We start from the raw sequence: 14,685 nt of genomic DNA, 5'->3' as shown, positions 1-14,685 counted from the left end.
TCTTTCTCTGATTTATGAAGGAAGAGGAAAGAGAAGTAAGGACCAGAACACAGGCCAAGAAAGAACTTGTAAACCCTGCTAGGACCGCTTTAGATTTGTCTTGGTCTGGGGAAAATAATCCTATTGATGTGGAAAGCAAGGGTGTATTGAACTGTTCCAAAGATATCCTGGAAACATAGCACTTTCTTCCCATCTGTACTCATTGCTATCATCATGGCACCAGAAAGCGGTCAGTATGCAGGGGTCTCTTCAGTCTATATATTGCATTCGTAACCTTTCTGAGTTATAGCACAAACATGCTTTTCAGATTCAATCCTTCTGAAAAGATCATGTAAGACTTCACCACAAATCATTTAATATTTGATGCTTCTTGGAATCTGACAAAAGAATCTCAGCTGCTGCCTTTCTTTCCCCTTTTATAAAATACATTTGTAATATTTGTTTCTGCAGAAACCTCAGAAATGTTAATCTTATTACTAAGAAAGATGTGTTGAATTCATGGCTTTTAAGTCAGTTTGATGAATTGTGTGCCTCAACCACTATTTTAGATTTGCATTTCAGAAGAATTTAGATTATAAATTAACTCAATCACTTTATGTTCCTACGTTACAGACTCTTCAAGTAAGTTTAATATTTTAAAATTTCAGTCTTATGACATAGCACTGAGTGCAGATATGTCCCTTAATTTTCATATCAGCCAGTACATTTCAATGCATGTGATATGAATACAGAAATTAATTAAATTTAGTTTGGGATTTAGTTCAAGACATTGCACTTCTTACATTCATATGCCTGTGTGCCATGTCTAAACTACCATATTTGTCAGTTTGGCTGATGGAGCCTAGCAAATGGTTTAGCTGAAATGTCAAAACCCCCTCATTTTATTTACCTAAGAGTGGGTGCATAGTAGCATGTGGCTTGCCAAAATGTATCCCACATACAGCCTTCTCCATATCCAGTACCGTATATGTCATTCCCTTACAAATGTCTTGGATATGCTCCTAGTAGCTCTAAAATATTCTTAGACACCTATCCCTGTGTAATTGAATCAAGCCTTAACTCTGTTTTAATGTCAGCTAAATTTTTCTTCGGCCTGAAAACAATGGGCATCAAAGAAGGAAAAAATTCATATGCAGCTATTTAGCATTTAGATGCTTAAACTGAATTTGATGGCTCCAGGCTGTTTATATACACAGAGGTAAGCATTTGCAGAGTCAAACTAGAATTTGAAATAAGATGTTAACAGAAAACTTAAATGATCATATAAATGGTAGGAGGCCTATATTATTACTAGCTATATAATGTGGTTGTTTTCAATTCTGTTAGAGGAAACAATTAAAAAAAACCCTATAGACAAACTTCGGAGACAGAAAAAATTGTAGCTATTGATTTTGAAAACACGTGCAAGACATTTTAGTTCTCTGCCTTCGTCTTCCATTTTCTCTAGTGTTTAGAAGAAAATTATCTACCCTTCACTTATGTATCTATTGTATGAAATTAACTTTATCTATATTTTCTCCTTCTCCCACATTTGTTAATAGGACAGCAGGTAAGCCACTTCCTCTATACTGTTACATGGTTTCTGGTCCTCTTCTAAGATGGATGAAGTTAGCAGGAGAGTGTAACACGGACAACATTCTGCATTATGATTCGATGATTATAAGCTGTTTCTTACTACAAACAATGCATACTAATGCAACCTACTAGCACCTACTAATGCTACATGTTAGTATTATTCCCTCTTAAATTTACAGCTGCAAAACCAGACATCACAGTCCTATTTTACTATTATACTGAAATGAGATCTGAAGTGGTACTCTTTTTGGTCAGAAATATTAATTTAGTTGTGACAAGAATAACCTAGACAATCAAACGGCAGACAAAACTCGTTTGCTAAAAGCAATCATACGGAAAAACAAAAAAGCTTCTAATATAATCACAGAAGCTAAAGACAGAATAAGTTGTTTGTTACATTGCTGTATTTCAGCATATATCTCAACAACAAAATAATTAGTAGTAAAAGAAACATGGTATCACATAGAATGCTTTTCTCCAAGTAATTCTCTCCTCAAGCATTTTATATGTTCAGAGCTGTTAAAATAGGATATTAACAATGCCTTCTGCTCAGCCAAATACACCAATTTTCTCTTCTTTTCCAATATCAATATTCATCCCCTATCCTGTGTTAAGTACAAGCATTACTTACTTTATTTACTTATTTTACCCTTGGTGCAAATTAATATACACTTTAATGAAGTCTTACCTATATATTATAATTCTCTGGACTAACTCTTTTAGTTCTCAGACTTGCTTACATCTAGTACACCAAGGCTCTTCACTTAAAATCATGATTCTACCCACTGTAAAGATCATACAGATCCTTTATCTTGTCACTTCCATGCTTGCTTGGTGGATTGGTTTTCAGTGTCAAGTTCTCACTTCACCAGGCAAATAGCAAACACAAGCTAGAATTTAGCATTATGCACAGCATATATCAAATTGAACATGAGAAGATTTCAATCACATGACTTCAAACAAGCATCAACTTCAAGAATTTCCCAGATCTCATTTATTTCTGGGAGTTAGGAACTTCTTTTTCCATCTTTATGGGATATTTAATGTAAGATCCATTACCTCAGCCTGTATAAATTCCTAGTGTTATCCTGAAGGCTTTTTCTGCTCACCAAGGCATCCCTAAGCTGCAGTGAAAAATTTCATGGATGTCTGGTTAGGCTACCAACCTACTATTTGAAAATTAGATGTATCAGGTCTTGATCATTAGAAGAGACAGATTCCTTGTTACAGTACCAAACACTGTCACAGAAGAACAAGACCTTGGAAAAGGCTCAGACAAGCTTACAAATGAAATGCAGAAAGAATGAAGGTACAGTCAATTGCCTATCTTACTCTCTATGAACCACATCAACATAAAAGAGAGGACCAAGGAAAGTCCATCTCTTGTGTGTGATAAATGTTCTCCTGAACCTGTACAGCACTTTAAGAGGCTGTCAGAGTTGTTGACTTCTGTACAAATACTTGTAATGGTTGTTCAACATTTAGATAATTCACATGGTGCAATCTCTATCCTTATGGGGTTTTTTTTCTGTTTTCCTTTTCCATCCCCTCAGTTTTCTTGCCATACAGCTATGAATGCCTATTTGCTAAAAGCTTACAGAACTATTTTCTTTGTGTGGGCCAGCGCTGTAAACAAGGACCTCTGGTCTTTAGTCAAAAGTGTCCAAATAAAAGCAAATGCTGGAAATTGAAAACAGCATTCCAAACTATCGTGAAGCAATTTTAAATGTTTCTAGTGCTCCTTTTCTGTTGATTATTTTACCGCTGTGATGATACTTACTTAAAGGAATTTATAGGATATCAGGCTTTTGAGAGTGATTCCTGTGTATTGCTAGCACACTTGATCTTTTTTTAAGAAAGCTGATTTCTCTCAGCTATTGCAAGATTTCTTTGCTAATAACACAATATAACCAGGGATCCCGTGGATATCTAGGGAACATCATGTGTTTGAACTTGTAAGATAAACTACTTTAAGCCTTTATTTTCAGATATTTTCTCTTTTTAATATTTTTTATTTACATTCAGATTTAACATCTAGTTATCTGAACACTTACTCTTTTCTTAAGATAATTATTGGCAAAAACTTTAGAAAGAAATAAAAATATTCCGAACTATGTGACTGCAGAAAGGCCTTTCCTGCACTAGGACAGATTTTAAAAATAGTTGACACCATGTAACTGTAATTTCCATTTTTAAATATATTTTACATTGTTCAAGATGATAAGGCAACAGTGCTTCCACAAGATTTATGAAAATATAATATTCTTTTTTTCTTTTTCCTTCACTAAAGCAAAGATTTCCTTATGCATTCTATATTCAGGGTTTCTGATTATGCATTAAATAATTGTGCACATACATACTATGACTACATACAATATGTATTTTTAGGAACCAATAGTATGATATATATAGAAATAGATACACATCTTGAAACGAATAAAAAAAGACTCCATAATATCTGAAAAAAACACTGGTAATTCAACAAGTTACTGTAGGAGACGGTCAGGCCTTAAAAAAACCAAATAAACCAAACAAAAAACTATGGCAATTCTCTCTAAAATAATAAATTATGCATTTTCTCTAAAAATAAAATGTGTTTATTTTAAACATCATATTTATTATCTCATGTTTATTTCACAAATTTAACTGGCATACTAATGCAAATGTCTGGCAGACTGTATTATAAAAAACAATACATCCTATTGTAGGTCTTTAGCAGGAAACCCAGTCTAGCCTTCCTCTTAGACCCCTTTGACCTGAGCTAAATACTTACTGGTATATTCAGTGTATAAATACACACATAATTTCTGGAAGTTTGAGTTTCATATACGCATTAACTCTTTGTGCAGCTTATCTGGTTATATCTAGTTCTTATATGTGATAAATACAAGTGACTGTATGATGTGACATCCATTAAGAGACAACATATCTTTTGCTTCACTAAAATTGCAGCACACTGAAGTTGCAGCAGAATAGTACAGTGCTGTACCTGAATGCAACTACATTATTTTCTTCCTTGAAAGCAGGATAGAAGCCCATATATTTTTTATGAATCTGTTCATAGTCCTTGTATTGACCGTAGTAAGCTGAAAGTTACTTCTAGTTGTCTGTCTCCTCTTCTCCAGCTACGGTGTGCAGCAGTGTCTTGATACTAAGGCTAAGTCTTGATCCCAGTTCCTTTATGGCTGCCAGCTTCCCACAGGAAGAATAGCAGGGATAGCAAATTAAAGGTGAGAGTATTGTGAAAAGGAGTAAGGATGAAGGTAATTTCTTTGCTTCTGAAGGAAAAAGAGCCAGACTTCACTTCTATCCCTAAGTTGATTTCACTGAAATGTGAATGTTTCTGCTCAACAAAACCTCATGTTTCTACAGTAATGTAGTCACTGTAGAAATTAGTTTGGTCCACTAATTACCCTTCTAATATTGTTCATTTAGTGTCATACAGTCTGTTCCAACATGTTTTTCTCCACATGTTCTGTGCAAGATATGCATTTCTCATTGTTATTTTTGGGACAGGTAGAAAAAGCACAGAAGTATGAGGAAAGGAGCTTCTGAGCAAAGATAATAATAAGTACTGGACTGTTCCAGCCATTCAAGAAACTAGGCAGAACCATCTATTCAAAGTGCAGTTCTTTTGCCCTCATTACATCACAAGTACATCTCTTCTCTTCGTTCTTCTACTCCAGTTATTGCAAAAATCACACCAAATACAAATTTGCTACTAGGCAATTTTAAGCCTCTTAACTGAGCTTCTCAATTGGGTCTTCAATTCTCAAATAGCTTATAACATCATTCTGAAGGCATTTAAAGCCCTTGTCATTCAAATAAATAAAAACTTCAAATCTGTTAGAAAAACTTCCTAAATCTCATCCCTGCAATCTTCACTTTGCTCCTTGAAAGAAATTACAACTCTAATCCTTCTCCAGATACTTTGGTGTATTCTACAAGTAACCACGCATAAAGTGCCAATAGGGCTGACTATTCTGATTGCAGTGATGAGACTATGCAGCAGTAAAGAGCAGTAGACAGTTATCTGATGTGAGAGGCTTTTCTAGACATTTCTATAGCAATAACTCCATAAAATCGGATAGACTACATAATTTTGCCAGATGGCATCAATTCAGCCTCTTTTTTTGTTTTGATCAGACTTGATAGTGTAAGAATTGAAAAGAATAAGGGGGAAAAAAGAGAACCATTAGTTTGCTTAGCAATTAATTTTAGTTATTTCAGGTTAAATATCAAATAAGTGCTTCTCTCAGGAACATGAAATATTAAGTTTTAAACTTGATTATAAATAGTCATTCAAAACCATTTGAAAGTAACCTTCAACTATATGCACAAAACACAAAACGTTATATATACATATAATACTATATACAAAACCGTAATATATATTCAATATATATATTGAAACAAGGATTACGCCTTCTGCCAATAACTATCTTCATCATAAATTTGAAAGGTTCCATCCAACAAATCTAAAACTGAAACACCGATATAACAAGCACAGACTTCTTAGCACCAACCCTTTAACCAGTACTTGCTTATTCTAGTAGGTGTCCTCAAAGTAAATGGCTCTGTAACTGTTCTTAGGAGTATTCAAGATCACATACTAATTACTACTGTATCTTCTTAAATCTATTGTCAATCTATAATGCATAGGCACTGACAGCTGAAAATTAAACATGTCATAAGAAAGTTGTATGTAGCTTTAAGCAGATTAGAACATGCCCTTACCTACCTCCAGATTATAAAGAAAATCATTTTGAAAAAGCATGAAAATGGGTTGGCATGATAAACATATTTTAAAGTATGACTGATTATCTAAATTCAGCATGTATCTGTACTTGCTGGAAAGTACAATATAAGATATTTAAGGTTTTCTTTAAACAGAAGGGATTAATTATGGTATTTTAAATAACACTGGCATAATTGACAGTAGTGTTGCCATTTTCATAGCTATTGTTTCACATTTATCTGAAAGAAATACTAATCTAAGCATAATTTTTGTCCTAAGTTTTAAAGATAACCATTACCAGAAGAAGAAACACATTGCAAATGTTATTGAAAATAATATGTCATACGAAATATCTCATTGGTTATGTAAAGATCTTAAAGAACAAATGTGTCTAAAAACATCGCCATCTAGTAAAAGCTCCTTCATCACATACAACCCAGACAGCATTTCTCCCCTAGATCCCCCTCCAAAAAAACCCAAAACCATCTCCAGGTGCTGGTAAAACAATTTTTCTATTCTTCTTGCAACATCAGAATGGCTTCATCGTGTATTTCTTGTCTGGTCAGTCAGTTATCTTACTCTTTTTTTTTTTTTTTGACTCCTATTATAGTGGTAGTACCACTATTTTTATAGATATGCGGTCAGAGAAGAACACTACCTCATCTGTTCAACTAACTGCAATAATCAATTATTTCAAACCTCTAAACAATTAATATCAATGTTCCTCTGTATTTTTTATGTATAAATTCTAATTTGCATAATTTCACATCTAGTCAAAATTGAGTATAAGGCTGTGAGACAATTTGGAGGCGCCTAGATAAACTTTTTTACTGCAAAGGGCAGAAAACAATATCTCAGTGCCACTTTAAAGATGCAGAAAGATGTTGCACTACTGTTTTGGAAAGCAGGACACAGAATGTAGTCCAAGTTATGGTGATAAAGCTTGATGCATTGGAAGGTTAAATATTTTTGGAAAATATCTGGCACCCAGGCTCTATTATCATCTTAAGCTAAATATGATTCTTGAGGATATATGTCTGTAAAAATGCTGAAATATCATCTTCCATTTTCCATGATGCAACTACTTTACATCAAATAAAGATTTTTACAGAAAAATAGTTAAAGAAACCATTGGATAAAATCCATATAAAATTAAATCTGAATGTGAACACAAAATTTTTACACTAGGACAGTGATTGTAAGAGCTAAACAAGAAGAAGGAACACATGACTTATGCATCCAGTCCCACCCATCTCATTGTATTTTGCAATAAGTGATCTAAATTTATAAGAAAAAAAAATTGTTCAAGAATGTCAACAGTATTTTCTACTTAAGCATGAAACATTTCTGAGAAGGAAATACCAGGAGGAGAGGAAAATGGAAAGTGCTCAGAAAACATTTTTCTGGGCACAAAGTCTCATTATTACATTTCATATCTGGTTAATTAAAATGCAGTATATTTAAATACAGTACCTTATAACACATGCATAGAGCCCACTGTCTTGTACCACTGTTGGTCGGAACCAAATGGAGTCTTCTTCTTTGCTCATTCTAGTTCCATCAAAAGCTATAGGTTCCTCAAAATCTCCAGGTCCAGAGCTTTTGTACCACATCAAACTAAGTCCAGCACTTTGGGCTAGTGAGTAATTAGCTCTAATATATCCATAAAAGAGTGCACATTTTATACGAACGGGTTCTCCTACTAGAACTTGATATTTCTTGTAATCCACAGACCAGTCAGTGCATCCATCAGCTAAAAAAGAAGAGAAAATGACAAAAGATTATCAAAGGCTTCAGAGAGCACTATTCACACAGAAACCTTTATTGTGGGAAAGCATTGCATTTGAGTAAAGGTCCATTGGGTGACTGGCAGCGCCCTTTTGATCTCTGAAAAATTAACTGCATTTTCACACTGTTAATGTCATGTACTTGTCTATGCAGAACAGTTATGAGATTTTGTGTTAAATGTAGATAATTTGTGAGATAACTGAGCAATTGTTTTTTGGTTTTTTTTCTTTTGTGAAACTCTGTGATGACCAGTTAGAAAATACTGGAGAGAAATTAGTGCAACGCAAAGGCCATGTGGCATGCGAGTTGTCACAAACTGTGAATTGCATTAATAAAATACTTTCAGGATAGCCATATAAATGAAAGAAGGTATTGGGCTCAGAAGACATTAGGACAAGGAGCTGTGGTCTGAACCAAAAACTGTGACAGCTCAAGTCAGATTCGAAGGACGAAAAGACAGTCTTAGCAATAAGAGCAAGACAGTGCCAGGAAAATGACTATCAGTACTTTTAATGGATTACTCAAGAACAAGTTAAGTAGATCTTACTAGGATTTCCTTCCTTTATAGAAGCATATTACTAATTAATTTACATGATTAATGTTTTTATTTTTTCTTGTCTTCACTAGTAATAATTCAAGAATAATTTTCGTATTCTTCACCTGTTGAACAACATCAGGTAGCACCAATACTCTTCCACAATAACTGTTCTTCAGGAGGCAATACTGAAGTTGTTTTGACTTCCAAAATAAAACAAAATACAATAGCAAAAAAAATCCAACTCCTCTACTCCTCTATTATTTTTAGTTAGGAATACCAAACCAACAAAATTTATACAGATACAACGGCTTCCTTAACAAAAGCTTATGCTGTTTTTTTTTTTTTTAAGTAATTTCAGTGAGGAAAATCCACCATTAGGTTAATTCACTTAAAAACTCAATGTCCAAACTTCACTAGTTAATCAGGCCCTCACTCCAGTTCAGTAGAAAGCAATCAGTATATCCAAAGATCAATTTATTTCATCTTAAAATGCATATCTATGACTCATAAATATTTGGTCTTTGAATTTGCCACTTCTTTTTGTTAACTTTTAAAGAGCTTTGACAGCTAGTTAGCTTAGAAAAGCAACTTTTGCATAGGTATAAAGTCAAATGCCTCTCACCCTAAAGCTGGGGGAATATTGACTTTAACAGATAATTCAAGGTACTGTACATAATACCGCAGTACTAGCATGTTAAAGAAAATGTCTTCATCTCTTATTTGGGAGAATATCATGCCCATTTTGATATTTGTTTTTGGATAATATCACAGTACTTATTATAGACAGCAAAATAAGAAACACACAAACATCTCTATACATCACTGAAAGATGGAGGAAAAAACACAAAACTTTAGAATCAATTTGCATTATGAACAGAATTCACATAGCAAAATATTTCATATATCTTTGGATTGTGTCCTCCTGTGTTTACTTTTAAGACAAGGAAGGGACAATAATATATGTTTTTTCCAGTTTTCCTACCCAACAGTTCCTAAAAATTAGTAACCTTTACAAAACCCTAATAAGACATACATATAATCATGAAGAATTTGAAGTGAACAGAGACAAGGCTATGCTATTAGCCTCCCCATAGGACGTAAGAAACTGACTTCCATTTAATTCAGATTTTATTTACATCTTTGATAATTTTATTTTTTACCTTTCTGAAGGAGTGTTTCTCTCTTCTTCTAAATCTCCACATCAAAAACTGAATTAACATGCACCTCTATGCAGTATATGTTACCAGCTAATAGCTTCTTCATCATACCTTTTTATCAGATTGTAATTTTGACTTTCACTGCCTAATTCAGTTAGTACATTTTAGTTTATTATATTCATCTGCTAGTCATATTTTCTCTTGCAGCATATTCAGTTCTAATGGTTCTCAGTTCTTTGAGCTTGGCGAATCCATGAGAATACACTGCAGAATAACTCTGTTTCAAGCCTTAGTATTCAATGAAGGATTAACTATGCCAAGTAGATATCCTTGACTTTATTTCAGCATGTTATTATTCATTAAAAAAATGCTAAGAAGCAATTGTGGTCCCTTTTAGTATGCTTATTCAAGAATGTCTACAGGTATTCTGTACTCACATGTAAAACCAGAGAGAACATTACAAAACCTTTGAAAATTAACATTATCAAAGTTTTGTTCCTGAGTTTTAAAGAGAATGTTAACAATAGTTTGAATATGTAGGCATTGTATTTACATTAATGCTCTGTGAAATAGTGATTCCAAATATATAATTTGGATGACATTTCTATGGAAAGAGAATACAAATCATCAACTCTTAAATACATACAATTGTCTAAAGTTTCACATTAAGATTTCGTATCACAAAGTACAATTAACATTGCAATTTAATGTAACTATCTACTGAACTATTTGATCATTTTTTGGCACTAATCACATCAGTATGTCTCACCAGACAGCTTAAGAGAACAACTCAGGCAAATATAAATATTGGCATGCTCATAATATTATGAATCTGTAATTTATGTTTCAGCTGGTGGTGTGCCCCAGTGCAAAGTCCTGCATCTGAGGCAGAACAACCCTAGGCTCCAAGATATGTTGCAGAACACCCACCTGATGGATACCAAGTTGAACATGAACCAGCAATATGCCCTTGCAGCAAAAAAGAACAATAGTGTGCTAAGCTGCATTAATCGAAGTATTGCCAGCAAGTGGAGGGAGGTGATCCTTCCTCTCTACTCAGCATTGGTAAGGCCACACCTGGAGAATTATATCCAGTTCTGGGCTCTTCAGTACAAGAGAGACCTGGACAGACTGGAAAGGGCCAGGAAAATTTTTAAAAGAATGGAGCATCTCTCCTATGTCTGAGCACAGGCTGAGAGCTGCAACTGTTCAGCCTGGAGAAGTAAAGGCTCAAGTGGGATCATACCAATGTATGTAAATACCTAAGGAAGGATGCAAAGAGGATGGAGTCAGGTTGTTTTTCAGTGGTGCTCAGAGACAGGACAAGAGGTAATGGGCACAAACTGAAACACAAGAAGTTCAGTCTGAACATCAGGGAATGCTTTTCATTGTAAGGCTGATCAAGTCCTGGCACAAGTTGCTCAGGGATGTTGCCAAGTCTCCATCCCTGGGGATAATAAAAAGCCAGATAGACATATTCCTGATCAAGCAGCTGTAGGTGACCCTGCTTGAGCAGCAGTTTGGACCAGATGACCTCCGGAGGCCCCTTCCAACCTCAATAATTCTATAAATCTGTGATTTATTAGAGTTATGTTCAGTGACAATTTTAAGAAAACATCTATCTTTTTCTCGGTGTGGTCTTTCAATGAAGTGAACATGACAATGTTTCTCTTCCTGCTTACGGAAATGTTATACCCGTTAAACTCTGCCAACACTGACATTCAAGTCACTTAGAACTGCATTAACCTTATTACAGCTGGAAGCTTTAATACCTTGAAAATCTTTCAGAAAATACCTCATACTACTTCTCAGCCAATGTGCCTTCATCTATGAGAAGGTGCTAATGCGATTTTGACAGATATAATAGAAGCTCATCATTCTCATCATCAGACACAGACATCCTTCTGTGATATTTTGTAATAACAGTGATATTTCAGAAGATAAAAGTCTATCTATGCTTGAAATGCTTCTGTTCCACTGTAACTCAGTCATGTAAACAGCAGCTTAAAACCTAATAATGGAAAGCAAAATATATTGTCATGACCTTAAAAATGTGATTACCGTGAAATGATGATTGCACGCATGTGCTAACTGACATTTCCCACATACACTCTGCATGTATTTTATAGAGTATACATACATTTTTCAGTATAGGAAAACTTGGATGTAACATAGACCTAATCAAAATCCTGATTTACAAATTCCTTGAAGCATGTAAAGTTACATTTTCAAAGAATCAAAGAATAATTAAATTCATGACACCCTTTACATTCATAGAAATTTTTAGATTTTTTTCTGTTGACAAAGGCAAATTGTCAACACAAAACAAAGACAAAACCCAAAATTGTTACACATTTGCTTGTTAAACACTTGTCTTACTGCCTTCACATATAGGCACAGAAAAGAGGAAAGGCTTCATGTTCAGCTGGACTTGTTAGTATTAAAAGGATTGCAAGATTTCTATTTCATGTACTCAAACTGTGGTCCTTTTCTATTTTGACTAGTTTTTTTTCTTTTCTTCATGTATGAGTGGGACATTGGCTAAACAAAATACACAGTGCTCCCCTTCTTAGTTATGGCTGCTATGGACACAAAACCAACACCCACATTTAAGCTGACACAGAACAATTGGGGGGAAAATAATACTCTAAAGACATATCAAATCTTTTTATTTCTATCAAGCAGTCAGTTGTATTTTATTTTATATTATAAATTGGAAAATATTTTTATAATTCATCATCTTTGAAAATTTAGAACTGCCTTCAAATGCATGGTTGTAGTCCACATCTCTATTTTAATATCCTACTCATTATTGCTACACATAATAGCACAATGCAGTGTCCAGGATGAATATCATTCACTCAGTTATTTCCTTGAGTGATTTCAGAGTATGAAATAAACCACACTGCATCCCTGTCTTAATAATGATATTGTTTGGTTGAATAAACAAGCTTCTTGCAGGCTATACCTGCTGATAGGACCCAGCACACAAAACATTTAATATTACCGAGAAGATCTTCCACTTCATTTTACAGGATCACACACATAATTTTCAAGGCAAAATTCAGTGCTGAGAAGGAAAGAAAAATAAAGCTAATAGCTCCTGAGACCACTGCTTCAGCCTGGCTTCATTCAAAAGCTTCAACTGAATTTATAGTTTTCAGAGTCAGCAGAGGTCTTCAGGTTTCCAATACATTGGTGGAAATACAGATTCTGGACATCTAAATAATTTAGGTCTGGCAGTTTAAAACCACACTTCTAAAACAGTAAATTCTAATAAATCGATTGCATTAATTAATATTTAATAAAATAAAAAATAACAGATCCTTTTTTTCCTACTTATCTGTGGTTTTGCTTCTGTTCTTAATATAATTTCCTACAGAGGTTTGTGCAATGTCACTGTGCCTTCTACTTATTCATTATCCACTTCAGGTTTTTGAAAAATGGATATATAAAGGAGAAAACACCAGGCTGTATTCCTAGAGTGGAGAACTTGCAAAGGCACTAGGGGATGCAGAAATAAGATGGCAGTACATGGGGAGAGTAAACATGATAGGTAGAGCAAGTGAACAAAGAATATTGCAGCAGTGCAGCTACGATTTTTGGATAGGGTGGAGAAGTATAAGGCATAATCTGGCATGACAACAGTATTCCCTTAACTTGCTTTTTATAAAACAACTTTTCATAAGTTTATCAAGTGATTCATAGAATTAAGATTTACTTCTTTACAACAATTTTCATAATAACATTTAACTTTCAAAATCACGATGTTAAAATTATCAATCTGTTCTGGATTATCTCCTGTTACCTTTGTTGTTTCTTTTTGCTTTTTGCTTAGGCTTGCTAGCATTTGAAAAAAGAAAAACAAAATCAAGATTTTGTATTTTGTAGCACATCCATTACAGAGCCAATTAGCTCTGTGAAACACAACACATGGTATTTTAGTGTGTGTTCTCATTATGAAGAAATGCAGATTTCCTATTTTTGGTCGGTGTATCATTTAATTTGCTATAAAAATGAACTCTGACAAGAATAAAGAAGAAGAGCTTAGAAATACAACACAATAAGAGATAAGAAAAAGAACATGGTCAGTTCTATTCTCAGACCACTTAGATTTTCTTCTATCAAAGAAGTATCATATAAAATTGTAAACGTGAAAAAAAATGCATTTATCATTAGTACTAATGTTTTCAAATGACTATATCAAGTGTATTTTACACGATTGAATTTCCTCTTGTGCTAAGACTGCTGTTACAGGTATGCTGCACTTCTGTCTGAGATAGCAATTGTAAATTTTTAAATCCTATTTTCCATTATCTTGAAAACTGTTACAAAAATTATGTGGTAGGCTAAAAACTTACGTACTCTGTTCTCAGTACAGAAGTGTTTAATGGCCAGTATGGAGCAGTGCCAGTAAGGGAAAAATAAGATTTTGAAGGAAATTTGAGGGAGACGGAAAAATTATTTCGGGTATCATCATCTACTAAAGAAGTTAGCTCCCAAGAATTGCAGTTGTCCCAGCCTCATCTGAGAGAAATTTGAAAAGTGGCAGATGCAGTAGTTGAAAAACCTTGGCAAATGCACTAGCCCACAGGAAGAGGAGTAATGGAAAAAAGAAAGCTATGAGATGCAATAAATTAATTAAAAATGCTGCATTTCTTGGCTTCACAGTACTACATTAACATGAAATAGAGTACATATGCCTAGGTACTGGATTGCTTAGAGCCAGAATAAGCATGAAAATACCTTTATTTCTATCTGGTGGGAGCTTTTTAGGTCATTTCTCTTTTACATAAAAGTAAAGAGTGTTTAATTATCATTATTATGTGGTAGAAAAAGTTAAAAATAAAAGTTCCTTTTAAGAAATGAATTGCATAAATATACCATGA

At 34.0% G+C, this 14,685-nt stretch overlaps 1 protein-coding gene across 3 annotated transcripts in view; it reads right to left on the bottom strand.

Annotated features, from left to right (window-relative positions):
• IL1RAPL1 (interleukin 1 receptor accessory protein like 1) overlaps window positions 1-14,685 on the bottom strand; it is a 697,071-nt gene that overhangs the window by 317,942 nt on the left and 364,444 nt on the right. For all 3 annotated transcript variants that reach the window (XM_054056063.1, XM_054056064.1, XM_054056066.1), the window contains exon 3: window positions 7,787-8,066. In XM_054056063.1, the coding sequence (XP_053912038.1) occupies window positions 7,787-8,066 (280 nt within the window). The remainder of the gene's footprint in view (window positions 1-7,786; window positions 8,067-14,685) is intronic.

Source organism: Cuculus canorus, chromosome 1, assembly GCF_017976375.1.
Source record: "Cuculus canorus isolate bCucCan1 chromosome 1, bCucCan1.pri, whole genome shotgun sequence".
Lineage (NCBI taxonomy): Eukaryota > Metazoa > Chordata > Aves > Cuculiformes > Cuculidae > Cuculus > Cuculus canorus.
This window is presented reverse-complemented; position numbering and strand designations above follow the sequence as displayed.